Here is a 19,226-nt window from a genome sequence, read left to right as displayed (position 1 = left end):
GGGAGAAACTTAGAGAGGGAAATCTGGGTGTATCCGGGCTCAGGGCTACGAGTGATTTTCCCCTGTAATTGCTTAATAGTGAATTTTCTCTACGTCTCCTACAGTGGATGTACCTCAGTTTGAGGGAACCACTTAAGTCTTTGTGTCATCTTCCCCCCTATCTTCTCAATTTTTTCATTCCTAACGGGTCTTAGGAAATAAGATTAATTTCCTAACACAGCGAATCATCAAGTGACACATCACCATACCGGAAACTGTACCAACAGTTTGGCGCCGTCTGTGGGAACGATAATCGTTCTTACGAAAAATAAGATCCAGCATGGTGATGAACACACGTTCCGGAAGCCAGACCAACCGAGAACCCATAGTCCGAATGGAGCTAGGTATTCAGAATAATCAGCAGCCTCCACCGAACCCTCCCCCGGGGGGTGGAGATCAAAATCGCATAGCAGCTTTGGAAGCCCAGATTGAATCCTTAACGCAGCGGAATGCCGAGTTGCTGCGCAGGAAGCCAGAACAGCCCAATCCCGAGATGAATAGGGATGAGCGAGAGGAAGAAGATCACAACAGCAACACTAATCCTAGGAGGGAGGATGACCGCCAAGGAGATCTAAGCAGAGTTATTGCCGAGCTGGAGAAAAGGTGCACGTACATGGAGATGGAAAGAAAGGACAAAAGCAAATCCATAATGGTGGACAAGCTCCTAATGGGTACAGACTCACCCTTCACCAGACGGGTGGCAGACTATCAGCTTCCCGATAAGTTTAAGGTACCCCAAATTCTAAGTTATGCAGGAGACAGAGATCCCTTGGATCACCTAGAGAATTTCAAAGCTCATCTAGACCTCCACGGAACACCCGATGAAGTAGCATGTCGGGCCTTCCCTCTTACTCTTTCGGGGAATGCCCGAGACTGGTTCAGGAGGCTGCCCCCGAATTCCGTTGATCAGTTCAAGGAATTGTCCAAGATATTCCTAACAGAGTTCTTGGCTTTCCGGACAAGGAAGAAGCCTTCGGGATATTTGCTATCATTGCACCAGCAGGGCAACGAGAGTCTTAAGGAGTTTATGGCTCGGTTCAACCGAGAGAAGGCTACGGTCGAAGATCCGACCGAGGATATGATCTTTGCTGCCATTTATCAGGGAATTTCACCCGAGGAGCCTTTGATGAAGAAGTTGATCCGGAAGCAACCGAGTACCTTGCAGGGCCTCATGGATAAGGTAGAAGAATTCATTAATCAGGAAGAGACGCTGAAGTCTATGGCCAGTTCAAGACTACCCCGAGAGACAGCCCCAGAAAAGAAAAGGAAAGAATTCAGGAAAGCTGGTGGGGAAGAACAGAGGCAGGTAAAGAAGTTCAAAGATTACAACTTTACACCTCTCAATGCCGAGATATCAGAAGTCCTCATGGAGATCAAGAGAGATCCGGCGTTTCGGGAACCGCAAAAGATACCAGGTAATCCTCCTTATAGGAATGCAGGGAAGTATTGTGATTTCCATAAACAAGCAGGTCATTACACCGAGGGGTGCGTAACCCTAAGGTTGTTAATAGAAGAATTCATAAAGAACGGCAAGCTGGTTCGGTTCTTGGGAGAAAAACGGAACCAGCAAGGAAATAACAGGCCTCGGAATCATCAGGACTATCAGCCCCGAGATCAGCAGCCACGGGATTACTATCCCCGAGACCGTCCTCAACTAGGCGAGAGGCATCAAGAGAATGATCCCCGAGATGACATAGAAAGAAGAGAAGACCGAGGAAGCAGAAGCCCTAGGCATAGAGAGCCGAGGCAACAGCAGTATCTGCCCGTGATCCCATAAAAGGACTCTCGGGAATTTCAGACTTGCTTTTATTTTTTAGCATTTATATTTGCAAAGAACTAGACTTTTATTTTTAATTCAGACTAGACAGAAAATTCCCCAGATTTTGGGAATAAGTATTTTCAGAATAAATGAATAAAGCTGATTTAAGCATCGGAGTGTTCCCGGTCCAAGGACCAGGAACCCGTTGATGTTGTTTCTTTTGCAGGCAGAAAACTTCTCGGATCAGTCCTAGCCGAGAAGGAGCCTCTCGGATCAGTCCTAGCCGAGAGCAAGAAAACTTCTCGGATCAGTCCTAGCCGAGAAGGAGCCTCTCGGATCAGTCCTAGCCGAGAGCAAGAAGAAAACTCTCGGATCAGTCCTAGCCGAGAGTCTCGGATCAGTCCTAGCCGAGAGCAAGAAAACTTCTCGGATCAGTCCTAGCCGAGAAGGAGCCTCTCGGATCAGTCCTAGCCGAGAGCAAGAAGAAAACTCTCGGATCAGTCCTAGCCGAGAGTCTCGGATCAGTCCTAGCCGAGAAGGAGAGTCTCGGATCAGTCCTAGCCGAGAGCAAGAAGAAAACTCTCGGATCAGTCCTAGCCGAGAGCAAGAAGAAAACTCTCGGATCAGTCCTAGCCGAGAGTCTCGGATCAGTCCTAGCCGAGACCAAAACAAAAAAAAAAAAAAAAAAAAAAAAAAAAAAACTTCTCGGATCAATCCTAGCCGAGAGCAAGAAGAAACTTCTCGGGGGGTCGGATTTAACCCTCGGGTTTTGCAGGTTTTTCAAGATACAGGGAGAAAACCCTAAGGAAAAACAAGAAGGTAATGGGGGGTTAAGATTTAACTCTCAGGTTTTGCAGGTTAACAGGTTTTCAGAATGAGACAAAGATCGGGTTTCCTTAGACATGGAATTCCCATTATTCAAGCAAGCTTCGGATAAGGGAATTGGGGGGTAACTGTTGGGGATAAATCCCACTCAACCCGATCCAAAGAGAAGACAACTCAAAAGCCAAAGCTATAAAGCTACTAATAGCTACTAATGATTATGTCTACTAATAGCTACTAATGATTATGTCTACTAATAGCTACTAATGATGATGTCTCTCCACTCAAGTGGGGATGGGAAGGTCCGTGATGCACAACTAGCTAAGGAGGGGATAAAGGTTGTCAGGGCAAAAGGCTTTAGCAAGCGGATGACTAGAGAAAACAAGGCGTGAAGAAATGGAAGGAGGCAGCAAGTCTGATAAGGCCAGGAGCCCGGCCTATAAATAAAGATTATTGCACCAAGCACAGACTGAGATACAAAGGGAGAGCAAAAAGAGAGAGAAAAACAGTACAAGGAGAGGGGAAAAGGGAGAAACTTAGAGAGGGAAATCTGGGTGTATCCGGGCTCAGGGCTACGAGTGATTTTCCCCTGTAATTGCTTAATAGTGAATTTTCTCTACGTCTCCTACAGTGGATGTACCTCAGTTTGAGGGAACCACTTAAGTCTTTGTGTCATCTTCCCCCCTATCTTCTCAATTTTTTCATTCCTAACGGGTCTTAGGAAATAAGATTAATTTCCTAACACAGCGAATCATCAAGCGACACATCACCATACCGGAAACTGTACCAACAAGTAGCAATACTCCAAAGCTAAACACATCAGACTTCATTGAGTACAAACCATCCATAGCATATTCAGGAGACATATAGCCACGGCATTTCAAAATTTAGTAAATTAAAAGACTATTAGTAGCTTGCTCGATTAATGAATTTAGCTGAGAATAGTAGTGTCATATATCACACAAATATTCTACTTTTATTTCATTATGCTGATGTGACAGAGTGTAGTAGCCATTAGATATCTTTTTTCAACAATGGCTAATTCAATGACTACTACACTCTGTCACATTAGCATTGTAGTATAAAAGTGAGATATTGGTGTGCTGTATAGCATTACTCAGTTGAGAATTGCAAATAAATTTATGCTATGAGTACTATAGTTTTTACTAAAAGCCATTTATAAACTTGACATGGAATCTATAATTTGTTAAATGATTATGCAAAAAATTTTGACTTTACTGACTTGTCAACTATACACTCTTAATTATTTTATCAATTATAAACGGTCACATCAATTTGTAAAAATATTGTAGTAACAATTGTGATATTCCCAAGAGCTTTCTTTGCAAATCTTAGATGTGAAATACTTACTAAGTTCCGACAATTCGATGTGTGTTTGTTTGTGTTTCGTTGTCTCCAACTATTCGAGCTATCCCAAAATCTGATATTTTCGGATTCATTTCACTATCCAATAGAATGTTACTGGGTTTTAGATCTCTATGTATGATCTGTAACCTTGAATATTGATGAAGATAAAGAAGCCCTTGAGCAATCCCTTCAATAATGTGTATGCGTGTCCCCCAATCTAACATCCTTTTCTTGGTTTGATCTGTTTATATAGTACAACTAAGAATATTAATGCTAAAAAAAAAAAAATTAGAAAGAAAAAAGTACTATAAAAAGCATGATAACAAAAATATGCACACACCAAAGAGGTAGAAATCCAAACTTTTATTGGGCATGTACTCATATATTAACATTTTTTCATCTCGCTCAATACAGCAGCCTAAGAGTCTGACAAGATTTCTGTGCTGGAGTTTGGCAATTAGTATTGTCTCATTTCTAAACTCCTCAAGCCCCTGTCCAGATCTTTTTGAAAGCATCTTTACTGCAATTTCTTGCCCTCTAAATGATTTCCCCTATGAATTGAAAGAGAACCATAAGTTTTTTAAACTTCCATGAAAGTTTACCATTATGGGTTGTTGTAATAGTTTTGAAGCACATTCATCAAGAGAATGAATCATATATACCTTGTAGACTGGTCCAAAACCTCCTTGTCCAAGCTTATTGACAGCTGAGTAATTATTAGTTGCAGCTAATACACTATCATAACTGAACACCGGTAACTCACCATCCTTCTTCCTTCTTATATTCACATTATCTATAGTGTTTGTTCCATCAATGATTCCATGAAGTTCAGTACTGAAATCAAATAACAATAGATCATATCTTGAAGTCTCCTCTCCTGTTTGATATAGCACGACCAGAATTTATCACTTTCGTGGAAAATCAAATAACACTATGAGCCATGTCAGTACAAAACTGCAGATAATCGTTTCAAAACCCTGAGCACTATCTTCACCGACTGATCATCATGAGACTAAAAAGCTTAATGATGAAAAATAAAGTTTGTAATTTTTTTAAAGTAAATTTCTATGTATATGGTTAGAACTTACACTTACCTTTGTGCTTGTGTGTGAGCTTTCGCTTCCTTGAGAAGCAAATTGAGAGGAATAAGATAAGCCCGATTGCGGTTGCAATGACCAGCACTGCTGAAATTACCCACACTTTCTGTTTGTTGCCTGATTCTGATAATAAGAATCACTATTAGCTCAATCATAACTGAGATTTAAGTATTCATTCAAAAAGAGATATAACATAAATTTGTGTAGATTTCATTTTATTCATCCTACTTTTGGTCTTTTGATATTCATCAGCAACACGATTCTCATCAGCAGCAAGTCTGAGATAGATATCTTGTCCAGCCTTAACACCATCTGTGGGTTGCTGTAAATTTAAAAGAGTTCCTTCCCATATCATACAGAACCCGCTGCTATTTGCATAAGCTGTGCAAGAGCAATTATTCATGCAAGCCCCTTCACAATTCATAGCACTCACTGCCGAATGTGCTTTTGAATTAACAGGGAAACTCAGGTTTTGTATTTTCATGAACCAATCCTTTTTTACATTAGCATACGTATTATTCATACATTGTAAAGGGGATTTCCGCACACAACCACCTGACCAATCACTTAGGTACGTTTCTCCAATTGAAAATGGTTTAAAACCATTTAAACATACACAGGGGTTTGAGATATTCTCATAATTCACGCCAAATGCACCGCACAAACCATAGACATCAAATGCATTTTCCGGTCGAGACCAAAATAAGGTCCAAACCCATGATCTTTCCGACCATGCGAGTTGCTGGAGCTGTCCTGAAGACTTAATGACAAACCTAATTCTGGAACTGGAAGAACTGCTTTTAATAGAATAAGTCAAATAGCTTTCATTTTCATTTGACACAAACCTGGGATTGATATAATTCATGAACATGTCGAGAGCTAAGCTGAAAGATTTTTTTTTTTCATCCCAAACTCCAGTACTCCAATACATTTGAGATCTGTTCCACTCCAACATAAATCGGCTGCTTCCATTTGGGCCTACGGCTAACCTGAAGGAGAACATACCTGGTGCAGGATCTTCTGAATTTTTCCATGAAATAAGCTGCTTTGATTTTCCAGTAATCTTATCGATCCCAAGCTTTGCACCAGGAAGCCATGTATCGGTTGGATGATCGAAACTCTCCCAAAATATAGTATTCTTGTTGGAACTATCTCTTAAAACAAAATTTCCATCATCAAGAAGTACTGCTTCAGTTGAGTTTGACAGGGGATTTTTCAAATTTGTTGACCAAATTGGTATCTTGGAGGAACCTTCAAGCATGACTAGATTTCCATCTTCGGAGAGTTCAAGTTTTGATGAAGATGCGTCAGACAAAGGGTTCTCTCTATTTGCTACCCAAACCTTTTCTTGGACACCAAGATTATGGACTTGTTTGTCAAGGAACAATACATTACAGTACTGTTCATATACTTTTTTCCTCATTTTTTTATATTTTTCACTACTAATCAACATCAAAACATTCCCAATTTTTTCACTTTTTTATATTACATTAATAATTTTTTATTATTATTTAAATAAAAAAATTTACTACAATACAAAATTTTTTCACTTTTTTATACAAATTCTTTTTATTTTATATCACATCATCACTTTTTACTAATTTCAAAAACTAACAACCCACTACTCTGTTCTGTACATGTCTTTGTCAAACAAGCCCTATTATTATATCATATGCCTAGGTATATTTTTGAAGAAGCACCTGGTCTGAAGAAACCGAGTACAAAATTGCTTCCTTCAGATATTATGGTTTCTCTCACAGAAAGAGGCTGACCTGCTGAAAGGGTATCTGCTGCAATGGAAAAACATGCTCTGTAGTAAGACAGGACAAGAAGCAGAACAAAGAAGAGCCATGGCTTACTCGTATAGGTAACCATTCCTCTCTAATGATAGAGGAATAATGACAGCAAGAAAACTTGGACTTTTCTTATGAATGTGGAAAAACCAATTATGCCGTCTGCTCTGCACAACGTTAAGAGTCTAAAGACTAACATGTGGACGATGTCGTGTTGAACATGATCATCTCTTTTGGACCTCTAAGAAATTATTCAGATGCTACTGATATTTTCGTTTGAAAATGCTACGCTTACACCCAAATCCCCACACGCTGACGTGGAAATTCCACATCAGAATTTTTTTTCTTTTTTAAAATGGAAACTCTCTCTCTCGTTCTTCTTCTCCCTCCTTCTTCTTCTTCTTCTATCTTCCGGTCGGCGAATGAAAACGGAGACGGAGACGGAGAGTGCCGGCCAGCTGGATGGGTCCGGCCCTTTCCGGGCCAGAACGGCCGGGGATCCGGCCCTTTCCCGGCCAGAACGGCCGGATTCCGGCCGTTCTGGACGGGGAAGGGCCAGAACGGGTGGTCGGCCGGAGGTGGGAGGGAGAGGGAAGATGGAGGGAGGAGGCGGAGAAAGGAGATAAGGAGGGGAAAAACCAAACGAAAAAAAAAATATATATATATCTGATGTGGAGACAAGGAGGGGGAAAACAAAAGGGAAAAAAAAAAAAAAAAACTGATGTGAAATGCCACTTCAGGGTGTAAGGATTTGGTTTTGGTGGGTGTAACCGTGTAAGTGCGCAGCTTCCTTTTTCGTTAGTAAATTAATTCTGAAATTTGTTAAAATATTAATAAATAATTAAATTCATATATTTTTTCTTTTTTCTTTAAAAAAAAAAATTAAAATAATGATAATTTAACGTGATACTAAAATAAAGGTCATAAATTTAAAGTTTATTTTTATCATTTATCTCTATTTGACACTTTTTAATATTAATATATATATATAGACACAAACTTATTAACAAAGATAACAGCAACATCCTTGGAATGGCTACACAGCACTAATCAAGTTTGTTCCTTATTTTTTTTGGCTTTTTCTAGTTTTCTTTGGGCTTTTAAAGCTATCTCCGCCGTAAGTTTCGTTTTGACTCTCATCAGTGTCTTCTTTGTTACAGTAGTTTACCTTCGAATATGCTACTGCAGTTGCTTCTTTGGTGAGCTACAAATTGAGTTATTGGGCCTTTCGAGGTTTGTGGTCTTTCTTATGCCTCTAAGCTATGCTATTCGTAGTGCGAATTACCAAACCGCCTTAATTGGCAACCACTTTTTTTGGTTTTCATACTAAAAATATATAGGGCCGCGTCATTTATTTGATACATTCTCTTTTAATTTTTCTCTACCACCATTAATGAGGTTAATTCAAAGTTTTTTATTGGGTTGTCCAACCTTATGTTTTTATTTGTTATAATTTGTTTGTTATTGTACTTTAAAAAAAATAAAAAAGACTACACTGCACCGATCAAGTTTGAACACCCTCTGTCCTTTTTCACAGAAGCTACTATGTTGACTGGCAAAGTTTGAACACCCTCTGTCTTTCAAAGAAGCTACTATATTGACTGGCATAGCAGCCAACATTATCACGATTTCAAACTGCCAGAATATTCTTCAATATCGTTAATGGGGTCTCCACACAAAGTTCAAAGGAAAATAATACAAATTTATGTCCTATCTATTTTATTTTTAAATTTGTAAAATTTAATGATAGATTTGAATTTTTTTTTTTTTGAACCATTGGTAAACTTCTTCATTGATAAAAAAACTGACCCCAAAATTAGGATCTTGGGAAACCCTTGTTTCCTAATTACAATACTGTGGATACTACTAAAACATGTCCAAAGTTCGGCTCGTCCTCTCTACCAATCTATATCATTCACTGTTGGCCAAAGTATCAACCTGAGTCAAACTAATAATTCCTGGCATTAACATAGAGAAAATATCATAATAAGAGTATAAAGAAGTGATCAAGATTCTCTATAATTATTTGTCTGAATTTGAGATAATTCGAATAGGTGATTATGAGAGACCACTTATGAAACCCACCTAACCAGATAAATGGTTAGGTAACCTAATTTTTACTTTGTCAAATGAATTTCATATATAGATCTCACCTGTTTTGAATTCTCTCAAATTCAAACAAATAATTGTAAAAAATCCTAATATGAAGTAACGGTACATCTTTTACAAAATAAGAGCACCCTCATATGTCAATAATTAACTACCCATAAATTTCACATATTCATGATGGCATGGCCAACAGGGGCTTGCTTCATAATTATTAGAATATTAATTAAATTACTAAAGTTATTATTTTCTATTGGTTTAAACTTTTCAAATAAGTGATATTAGAGCTTAACAACGATGAAGTAAGACCTAAGGGCATCACATTGATTACTTAGAAGATATTACAACAATAACAATAACAATAACAAAAAAAAAAAAAAAAAAAAAAAAAAGAAAAGAAAAGAAGAAGAAGAAAGAAAGAAAGAAGAAAGAAAGAAAGAAGAAGATTACTTAGAAGAACATGAAAAGAAACCAATATTGAGAGTTGAGGTTGAGGTTAGTGTCGTTAGATTCTACGTACGCCTAATTTGTTCATGTTTTTCTTAGACGATGCCTTTTGTTTTTGTTTTTGTTTTTGTTTTTGTTTTTTTTGTTTTTTGTTTTTTTTTTTTTTTAAAATAAGTATTATAATGTGACATGAGTCATAACGGTGAAAGTTAAAATATTTTTATTTTGATAAAAAAAAAAAAAAACTAAAAAAGAGAGAAAAAAAAGAAGAAGAAAAGGTGTTATCAAACACTATATATATATATATCAAATACGTTTCATATGGGGTCTTAAATGACACCATACATTCAACAAAAGAAAAAAAAAAGCTCAAAAAATCTAAAATAAGTAAAAAAGAAAAGAAAAAAAAAGGTCCAATGAAAACTCAATACCTAAAAATAGGTCATAAATGTCCAAAATTAAAAATGATTATGCAGTGCGGTTATAGCTTTAAACAACCGCTATCCCGCGGTTATTTTATAACGCTAACCACCTAAGGCCATTGGCGGTTGCGGTTATAAAATATAATAACTTAATAGTTATAAGCAATAATCACTAACTGTAGCCACATTTTCACTTGTACAAATCTCAACGAAATTGTAGTTTGAGAGGCCAAGAGCCTTAAAGCAGTAGTAGTTTGAAGGTTTTTTTTTTTTTTTTTTTTTGCTTTGTAAATGATTGTTTAAGGCAATTTAAGCATTTCAAGTCCAAAATTTGTACATGTATGGCACGTGCAACAAATTTTATTCATTTTAATTCCCTAAAATAGTGGAAATTGGAGGAGGCTATCTGTTAAATATGATAGTTTGGAGGCATAAAGATGTGTTTATTGGATAAGTGTAATTTTCCCTCTAAAAGAAAAGAAGAACTTTAGTTACCTCAATTTCATGCAAGGGTCCCCCCCCCCCAAAAAAAAAGAAAAAAAAAATTGGTTACTGATAAATTTAGTAAGCACAAAATAAATTTTTAAGAGGAAGAAAATTGGTTACTGATAATGTTTTAAGGGATAATTGTACCATTAGTCTTTGGGGTTGACCATAATTATTTTCACTCCCCATGATTTAAAAAGTTCATTGGAGGTTCTGGTAGTAAACAATTATTACAAATCACTGTCTAAACCAATATAACCCTACTTAGCAAGCGAGTTATAGGCTAGCTTTTAAATAATTACGCTGTTTTTTAAGCAATTTTGAGCACTGTTAATTGTTGAATGTGTCCATCTTATTCCGGTTTTTGGTAAACGCCGGTTGCTTGGGCATCTCCTTTTCTCTCGTTTGGATTGGTTTAGATTAAACGTGTTGCTTTTCCTCTCCTATTAGGAGACTTGTTTTAGCCGACGTCTAACTCTATTCCTAGTCCTTTTTCTTCTTCTTCTTCTTCTTTTTGGTTTTTTTTTTTTTAAGCAAAAGGGTAGGTGGGGGAGAATAGTTATTCTAGTTGAGCATGACCACGGTAGGAACTACAAACGCTTCGTCAAATTCGACTGAGCCTAGCTTCATCAGGGTATCAGTGAGATCCAATACAACAAATACTAATTAGGTTTGAAAATTCTTATTACAGAAATCAAACTCTCACCCTTTGGTTACTTGCCTAACTACTTAAGGATTACCCTGACACCACTGAACCATCACTACTGGTGGTAGATTCGTAGCTACTTTAGCACCATCTTTCAAGCTCTATATACGAGCACCAATTCTTCCATAATGATAGAGAAACTTCAATACGGTATTGAGGGAAAGAGTGAGATTTAGGTGTATTAAAAAATTAGATTTTGAGTAGCTTTGTCAGTTGATAGTGAATTTCTCTTTTCTGGGAGTTGTTACATATTTATCTTTTGTTCATTTTTTTTTGGAAATCCATAATTTAATTTATGGGATTACATGTTGATTCTACATATTCAATGATAGATTTGTTTATTTCTTATACAAAGATGAGTAAAAGATGAAAACCAAATATTTTTCTTTCTTTAACCATGTAAACGTAAAATTTTGATGTAATGTATGATTGTGTTATTTTTATAACGTTGTTTTTTAATTCTTTAAAATCTTAAAATTATTGTCACGAACAAATCTTGGTCTTCTTTCACGGGATGGCTACTTCCAAATTTCAAGTAGAAATGAAGTTCCACAAGCGGGATGGCCTTTAATGAAGTTTCGAAATCAAGGGACGTAGCCCCCGGCCACCTAGTTCCGACCTTGATTATTCATCACCAGAACAGCTTTTTGAAATATTATATGATAGTTTGGAGGCATAAGTGTGAAAAAAAAGATGTGTTTATTGGAAAAGTCTCCCCTCTAAAAGAAAAGAAAAGAAAAACTTTAGGGATAATTTAACAAAAAGAGTATCGAATTATACGCCGTTTTGAAATAATGGTACTGAACTAGCAAACATTTCAAAGTAAAGTATCCACGTTTCTAAATGTCTCACTTAAGAGTACTCTGTTAGGATTTACTGTTAAATCCTGTCAAAAATTTTAAAATACTTCTGTATTTTTAAAAAAAAAATTAATTCTATGGGTTAAATTAACCATGGTTGGGCAAAAAAAAAAAAGGGAAATTAGAACACGCACGCACAATCACAAAGAGCCGCCAGCAGAGCTGCCTGAGTCCAGCTCTTTTTTGAAATTCAGTTAAAATCCATTATATAAACCACCAACTCTCCTCCTCACTGATTATTTTCTCTTCCTCGTCTCATTTCTCAGTCTTCCCCGCTTCTTTTTTATTTTATTTCAGGCCTCCATTTCCAAAGGAAAAGGCAAAAAAAATGCAATTCCAAACCCTAATAGCTCGCCCTTCTCACATCCCTCTCTTCCAAAACCCCACTCAAAGACCACTCTCTCTTTTCCCTCTCTTTCACTCCCCTCTTTTCCCTTCTAATTTGTCGCTCACTACGACCCCCAAAAATCGTCGAGATCGGATAACAACCGCTTGCATTAGCCCTGCCGAAGAGCTCATCGACAATGACCCCGAAATCTCGAGCGAAAACGATGGCGGTATCGTTTCGGTTTCGGAAAAGGTGTTGGGGGTTGTGGAGGGAGAGGAATCGAGTAGTGAAGAGAGACAGAGTATATGGAATCAGATGAAGGAGATTGTGAAGTTTACTGGGCAGGCCACGGGGCTCTGGATTTGCGGATCCTTGATGAGTCTGATTGACACCGTCGTGATTGGTCAGGGTAGCTCCATTGAGCTCGCTGCTTTAGGTACTGTGTTCTCCTGTGAATTTGGCTTTGTTTAGAATTAGTTCTCTGGTTGCCTTGGTTGGTTGCTGAGAAAATGCAGGAGAAGTTTCTAATTCTACAATTCTCGCTGGAGAAAAAAGAGGAACTTCGGCTCAAACTTAATTGCTTTAGTTACTTTAATTGCTGAGTTGAGTTATGCTTTAATTTGATTTTGAATTTGGACTGACAGGCCCGGCAACGGTTATGTGCGATAATTTGAGTTATGTGTTCATGTTCCTTTCGATTGCTACTTCGAATATGGTTGCTACTTCCCTTGCCAGAAAGGTTGGTTTCTTTAACAATTGAAGGCCTTTGTTGCATTTCGGGTGTGTTACTTCACCTTTGATCATTTGTATTAATCAATGTCTCTTTGCTCCTCGATATTTTATGCTGCAATTTTGTTTGTTCATTTTTTGTTTTGACGGTTTGGCATTGGTACAGGATAAAAACGAAGTGCAACATCACATATCTAGCTTGCTCTTTATTGGGTTCACTTGTGGTTGCTTGATGCTTTTGTTTACGAAGTTCTTTGGTTCATGGGCACTGACTGGTAATAAGGCTTAGAGCTTCTTTGGGCTATTTCTCAAACTACCATTGATAAACTGGGTGTTTGATTGTTTTGGGTAGTCAGTAGTTTTATGTTTTTCACCACTTAATGGATAACAGGAAGTATATTTTACTAAATGAATTCCAGACACACTCCAATGACTGACGAATATACTACTTCGCCTTTTCAGCTTTTACTGGATCAAAGAACGCACATGTTTACCTGCAGCAAACACATATGTTCAGGTACATTTGTTCTGGCTTGCAGTATCTTTTGTCTTTGTTGACTGCCTTTGACAGTTAATATAATCTGACACAGAGTTTTGCTTGTGAACATTTGTTTTTGAGAACAAATATCTCATGGAATCTGGTTGCATGTCTGTAACATTTAATATTCTACTTCACTTGATGTATTTAATTGGATCTTTTGTGATTGTAGATTCGAGGCTTAGCATGGCCTGCAATTCTCATTGGATGGGTTGCTCAAAGTGCAAGGTGCTGCTGATGAACCATATCTCTTCCCATGCATCATCTACGGAATAAGCTTACATTGCCTTAGTATGGTTGTTCATACTTGTTCTTGACCTGCTAATGCATATAATCGTTAGCTAGGAGCTGTACTTGACAAATTTTGTTAAATCTGCAATGCCGTATTGGTGTTGCTTGCTGTTAGGAAATAAGTCCTATTTCCCAGGACCCGTGAGATGAGAAAAAATTAAGAAGACAAGGGAGAAATTAAATCAACCACAAATGACACCAAGATTTAAGTGGTTCCCTCAAACTGAGGTACATCCACTGTAGGAAACACAGAGAAAATTCACTATTAAAATAGTTACAGGAAAAAAATTACTCAAAGCCCAAAGCCCCAATACACCCAGATTTCCCTCACTTGTGTATTGTTGTACGACACATCAAGAAGAGAAAACCTCTCTTTCTTTTACTTTGTGCCGCACACCAAGAAGGATAAACTTTCCTTCTTTGCTTTGCTTCTTTCTCTTTTGATTTACACTTCCACTACACTACTATGTTTGGTTGGCCGTGTGCTTCTTATATAGGAAGCAAAGCTTACTAAAGAAGCAACCACAACTTCTTCCACAAGAAGGCTCCACGTCACTTTCTTCTTGTAGAAGCCAACTTCTTCTACAAGTCAAGCCATGTGCACCAAGTGACATTATCAACTTCTCCAACAAGTATCACCAATTTATAATTGAAGAGGGGTCCACACCAAAAAAATCAAGTCAAACTTAACAATCTCCCACTTGACTTGATTTTCATCAAGTCCCGAATTTTCTCAAAATCTCTCCACCACCTGTCCCTCATGCTTGAAGACCAACTGAAGCTGCACTAAGCTTCAATTTCTCAATAGTTACACTTTTCTGCAACTTTGAAGCCCAACTGACAGCTGTACCACCTAGGGTAATTACAAACCCTGTAGTACCTTTCCTGCTATTAACGGTATCCGCTAGATCAGCATCCACATTACCCTGCAGCGTCAAATCTGCACCTATGAAACAAAGGAATATATCTGAAGTTCCTCTCAGATATTGCACAATCCATTTGACTGCCAATCTTGCCTTGTAGCGTTTGCTACCATTATATTCACCCTTTATTCTGAACACCCATTTGTTGTACAAAGCCTTTTTACCTGCTGGCAACTCTGTCAGCTCCCAGATCTGGTTAGTCAATAATGAGTCCATTTCATCTTTCATTGCTAACTCCCACTTGATTGGATCTTCAACTTGCAAGGCTTTAACAAACGTCTCTGGCTCACCGCCATCAATCAGCAAAATATGAAACAGGGAGGGTGAATAACGCTGTGGAGGTCTAACATTTCTGAGCGACCTACTGACAGCCACTGTCGGTGTACCCTGTTCAGCTTGTTGATTTGATGTGTCATCAACATCTAGACTCTCTTCATTTTCTGAATTCCTTCTTCGAGCAGTTGCGCCTTTAGGAATTCCATCTAGGTTGATAAATTTAGGCTTTTCAGCCTCAGATTCTATACATGCTGGCTTTGCACTAGAATCATTTTTATACACATCATTCTCATTAAAAGTAACATTCCTACTCCTAATGATTTTTCGGTTTTGCTTATCCCAAAACCTATACCCGAATGCCACATCTCTAATGTTTGTAGTCATATAGAGAGTACCTGTTTTTTATCCCTGAGCCAAAATCCTGGCTCCAATGCTGACCTTCCACTTACCGCCATGAAAGTTAGTGGAGTGTCCTTCATCATCAAGTTGTCCCACTGAGATCAGGTTCTTCTTCAGCTCTGGGACATGCCTTACCTTTTGCAGTTTCCATACCGAGTCATTGTGGACTCTGATGCGAACATCACCCATGCCCACAATATCCAGCACCGATCCGTCAGCCAGGTACACCTTCCCGAAATCTCCAGCAACATAGTTTTCGAGAATTTCACGGATCGCTGTGGTATGAACCGAGGTCCCTGAGTCCAAAACCCAGGATTCAAGAGGACTATCAACAGAGAGAAGTAGAGCATCATACACTTCTTCTGTCACCACGACGTTTGCAGAATCGTCGTTAGCCTTCTTCTTCTTTAATTCTCTGCAATTTTTCTTGTAGTGGCCTGTCTTGCCACAGTTCCAACACTCAGGTTGTCGCCCTAACTTGGATTTGCTCCTGTCCTTTCTGGAGTTTGATCTGCCATTCCCAGAGTTTCTCTCATGACCTCTGCCCCTTTCTTCAAGGTTTAAGGCTGCACCAGAATCAGAGGTTTCACCAGCATCATTCCTGCGGAACTCCTCACCAAGAACCAAATCCCCGACATCTTCATAGCTAAGTTTACTCTTACCTGCAGAGTTACTCACAGCCATTCTCACGGCTTCCTAGCTATTTGGCAAAGACGCCAAGACGATCAACGCGCGAATCTCATCATCAAAATCAATTTCCACCGAGGATAGTTGATTTGTGATGGTGTTGAATTCATTTAAATGTCGCGCCACCAAAGCTCCTTCCGCCATCTTCAGGTTGAACAGTTTCTTCATCAGGTGCACCTTGTTGTTAGCCGACAGCTTCTCGTACATGCTTGACAAAGCCGCCATTAGACCAGCTGTGGCCTTCTCCTTTACAACGTTGTGCGCCACTGATTTTGACAATGATAACCTGATAACTGCCAGGGCCTTACGATCAAGCAGGGCCCACTCGTTATCATACATGTCGTCAGGTTGTTCTCCCAAAAGCGGTTGATGGAGATCCTTCCCATAAAGAATATCTTCAATCTGCACTTTCCAGTACCCAAAATCTGTGCCATTGAATTTTTCAATTACCATCCTCCCTTCTTCTCCTGCCATCGCTCCCACCCAAACCAGACCTTGGCTCTAACCAAGAAAATGGCTTTGATACCAGTTGTTAGGAAATAAGTCCTATTTCCAGGACCCGTGAGATGCGAAAAAATTAAGAAGACAAGGGAGAAATTAAATCAACCACAAATGACACCAAGATTTAAGTGGTTCCCTCAAACTGAGGTACATCCACTGTAGGAAACACAAAGAAAATTCACTATTAAAATAGTTACAGGGAAAAAATACTCAAAGCCCAAAGCCCCAATACACCCAGATTTCCCTCACTTGTGTATTGCTGTACGACACATCAAGAAGAGAAAACCTCTCTTTCTTTTACTTTGTGCCGCACACCAAGAAGGATAAACTTTCCTTCTTTGCTTTGCTTCTTTCTCTTTTGATTTACACTTCCACTACACTACTATGTTTGGTTGGCCGTGTGCTTCTTATATAAGAAGCAAAGCTTACTAAAGAAGCAACCACAACTTCTTCCACAAGAAGGCTCCACGTCACTTTTTTCTTGTAGAAGCCAACTTCTTCTACAAGTCAAGCCATGTGCACCAAGTGACATCATCAACTTCTCCAACAAGTATCACCAATTTATCATTGAAGAGGGGTCCACACCAAAAAAATCAAGTCAAACTTAACACTTGCATCCTTTTCCATACAATTTTTTCTGATTGCAATAAGATATATTTCCTTTGTGTTTATAAGATATTGGGCTTGGTGTTTGACTAGGATACAATTTGAATTGCCCATCTCAAATGAGATATTGGCATGTTTAATTAAATTCAAACATTTGTTACTTCATTAAGCTTGTATCTAATATTTTCTTCCATTTCCCAGTCTCGACATGAAAGATTCTTGGGGACCTTTAAAGGCTTTGGCGGTTGCCAGTGTTGTAAATGCCATTGGTGATATAGTCATGTGCAGCTTCTTAGGCTATGGTATTGCTGGTGCAGCATGGGCTACAATGGTTTCTCAGGTGCGCTGACTAAAAACTTCAATATTGATCTCTTTCAGGCTGAATATAATTTATAATATGCTCTTATTGATGCATTCTCAATTAAGCCAAGCAAATATACACTTATTTCTTTTTCCATTGCCACTCACCGGCATTTTTTCTAGGTTATTGCAGGTTATATGATGATTGAAACTTTGAACAAGAAAGGATACAGCGCTTTTGCTATCTCTGTTCCATCACCTCATGAACTTTTAACTGTAGTTGGGCTTGCTGCTCCAGTGTTTGTAACAATGATGTCAAAGGTTCGATTATAGTATTACTCAATGCTGTAGCAGTATTTGGTCTAAGGTGATATCTCTATTTTTCTGAGATATTTTGATGCTTCAGGTGGCTTTCTTTTCCCTCATTACATATTTTGCCACATCTGCGGGCACACACACCATGGCCGCTCATCAGGTTAGTTACACTTGTAATTTTTGCGACTGAGGCTTATCGCTGGTGTTGTAGCTGTGTAGACTAAGGCGTCCCATTTTGGTAGTCTTTTGTTTATGGCTCGTGTCCTACGTAACACGTATTTTTAGAGCCAGTCTTTTGGGTATGTAATTAGATTAATATGTTATGGAAGCCTTAAACAGCTAGACTTGTAAATGGCTCTTATTGTTGATTAACAGTTATGTTTATATAGATGTATTTCCGCTATGATATGTGTTATGCTGCATATTGATTATTGTATTCTGCTGTTAGATATAACTCTGAGTATTAAGTATATGTTATAGGGAGTGTACCACATGTTGGCTGAGTGACAAGTAGTCGTGCCACTGTGATAACTTATTTGTATGTCAGAGGACTTGGGTCATCCTAGTTCATGATCAAGTTTATTTACTATATTGCAGTTACTTGCGTAAGAATAGTCTCAAATTTGTATTCCAATATTAAAGTGTCCGTTTTGTTTCTGCAGGCTGGACGGGATCTTAAATTTATTAGCTTATCAATGACCGGATGCTTTTCTATGGGTGCTCTACTCCTACTGGTATATATAGATATGTTTCATGCGCTTCTAGTGTCCTTTGTACATGTTCTTTCGTTCACCATGCATTAACAAGGCCCTTCCCATCTTTCTTTTCACCAGCTTGTAAGCAGTAGAGGATATGGTTTGCCTGGCTGCTGGTTCGGACTTGTAGCATTTCAATGGGTAAGAAGAGTAACACTACCTGCTTGCATGTACCAAGATTATATATTTGAACTTCTCTGACTGCAGAAAGTTTTTCCTTTTCAGGCTCGATTTTTCCTATCTCTTCGGCGCCTTCTTTCTCCGCATGGCATACTTTACTCTGACGATTTGAGTTAGTCTAATTTGGAAAAGCTGAGAGCTACCTAGTTTAGGAATCCACATGAACACATAACGAAAATAATTTAGCAAGAATCCAATTCATTATTCTATGAATTACACCCCCCACACCCACACACAAAAAAAAAAAAAAGAAGTAAAAAGTAAAAAGAATGAGTACATATTGCCCTTGTGGCCAAAGATTAAATGTAGGCGTGGCATACCACTTATGAGCTCCAAGATCTAATACTAGAGTTTCCAAAAACCACACACAGCTATCTTTAGTATCAACTTCAACAACAGTATATGCAATTGGGTACAAATTATCATTCTCATCTCTACCAACTGCATCTAGGAGTTGTCATTTAAATGGCCTTTTAAGGAAGCATCCACCTAC

The 19,226-nt window shown here is 38.4% G+C and overlaps 2 protein-coding genes and 1 pseudogene across 2 annotated transcripts; 1 reads left to right on the top strand and 2 right to left on the bottom strand.

Moving 5' to 3' along the window:
* Positions 1–3,863: 3,863 nt before the first annotated feature.
* On the bottom strand, positions 3,864–4,930 carry LOC133882008 (G-type lectin S-receptor-like serine/threonine-protein kinase At1g67520). The gene is made up of 4 exons (XM_062321093.1): positions 4,921–4,930; positions 4,651–4,865; positions 4,329–4,539; positions 3,864–4,229 (listed from the first exon to the last, which is right to left on the bottom strand). The coding sequence occupies exons 1-4, from the start codon at positions 4,928–4,930 to the stop codon at positions 3,991–3,993; spliced, it is 675 nt and encodes a 224-aa protein (XP_062177077.1). The 3' UTR covers positions 3,864–3,990.
* A 48-nt stretch (positions 4,931–4,978) lies between these two features.
* On the bottom strand, positions 4,979–6,508 carry LOC133882007 (G-type lectin S-receptor-like serine/threonine-protein kinase At2g19130). Its single transcript, XM_062321092.1, has 3 exons — positions 5,314–6,508; positions 5,083–5,242; positions 4,979–4,985 (listed from the first exon to the last, which is right to left on the bottom strand). The coding sequence occupies exons 1-3, from the start codon at positions 6,506–6,508 to the stop codon at positions 4,979–4,981; spliced, it is 1,362 nt and encodes a 453-aa protein (XP_062177076.1).
* A 5,618-nt stretch (positions 6,509–12,126) lies between these two features.
* LOC133882006 (protein DETOXIFICATION 46, chloroplastic-like) lies at positions 12,127–18,880 on the top strand (annotated as a pseudogene).
* The last annotated feature ends 346 nt before the right edge of the window (positions 18,881–19,226 follow it).

This window comes from Alnus glutinosa, chromosome 11 (assembly GCF_958979055.1).
Source record: "Alnus glutinosa chromosome 11, dhAlnGlut1.1, whole genome shotgun sequence".
Lineage (NCBI taxonomy): Eukaryota > Viridiplantae > Streptophyta > Magnoliopsida > Fagales > Betulaceae > Alnus > Alnus glutinosa.
Note: the sequence above shows the minus strand (reverse complement) of the source record. Positions and strands in the feature narration are given on the sequence as shown.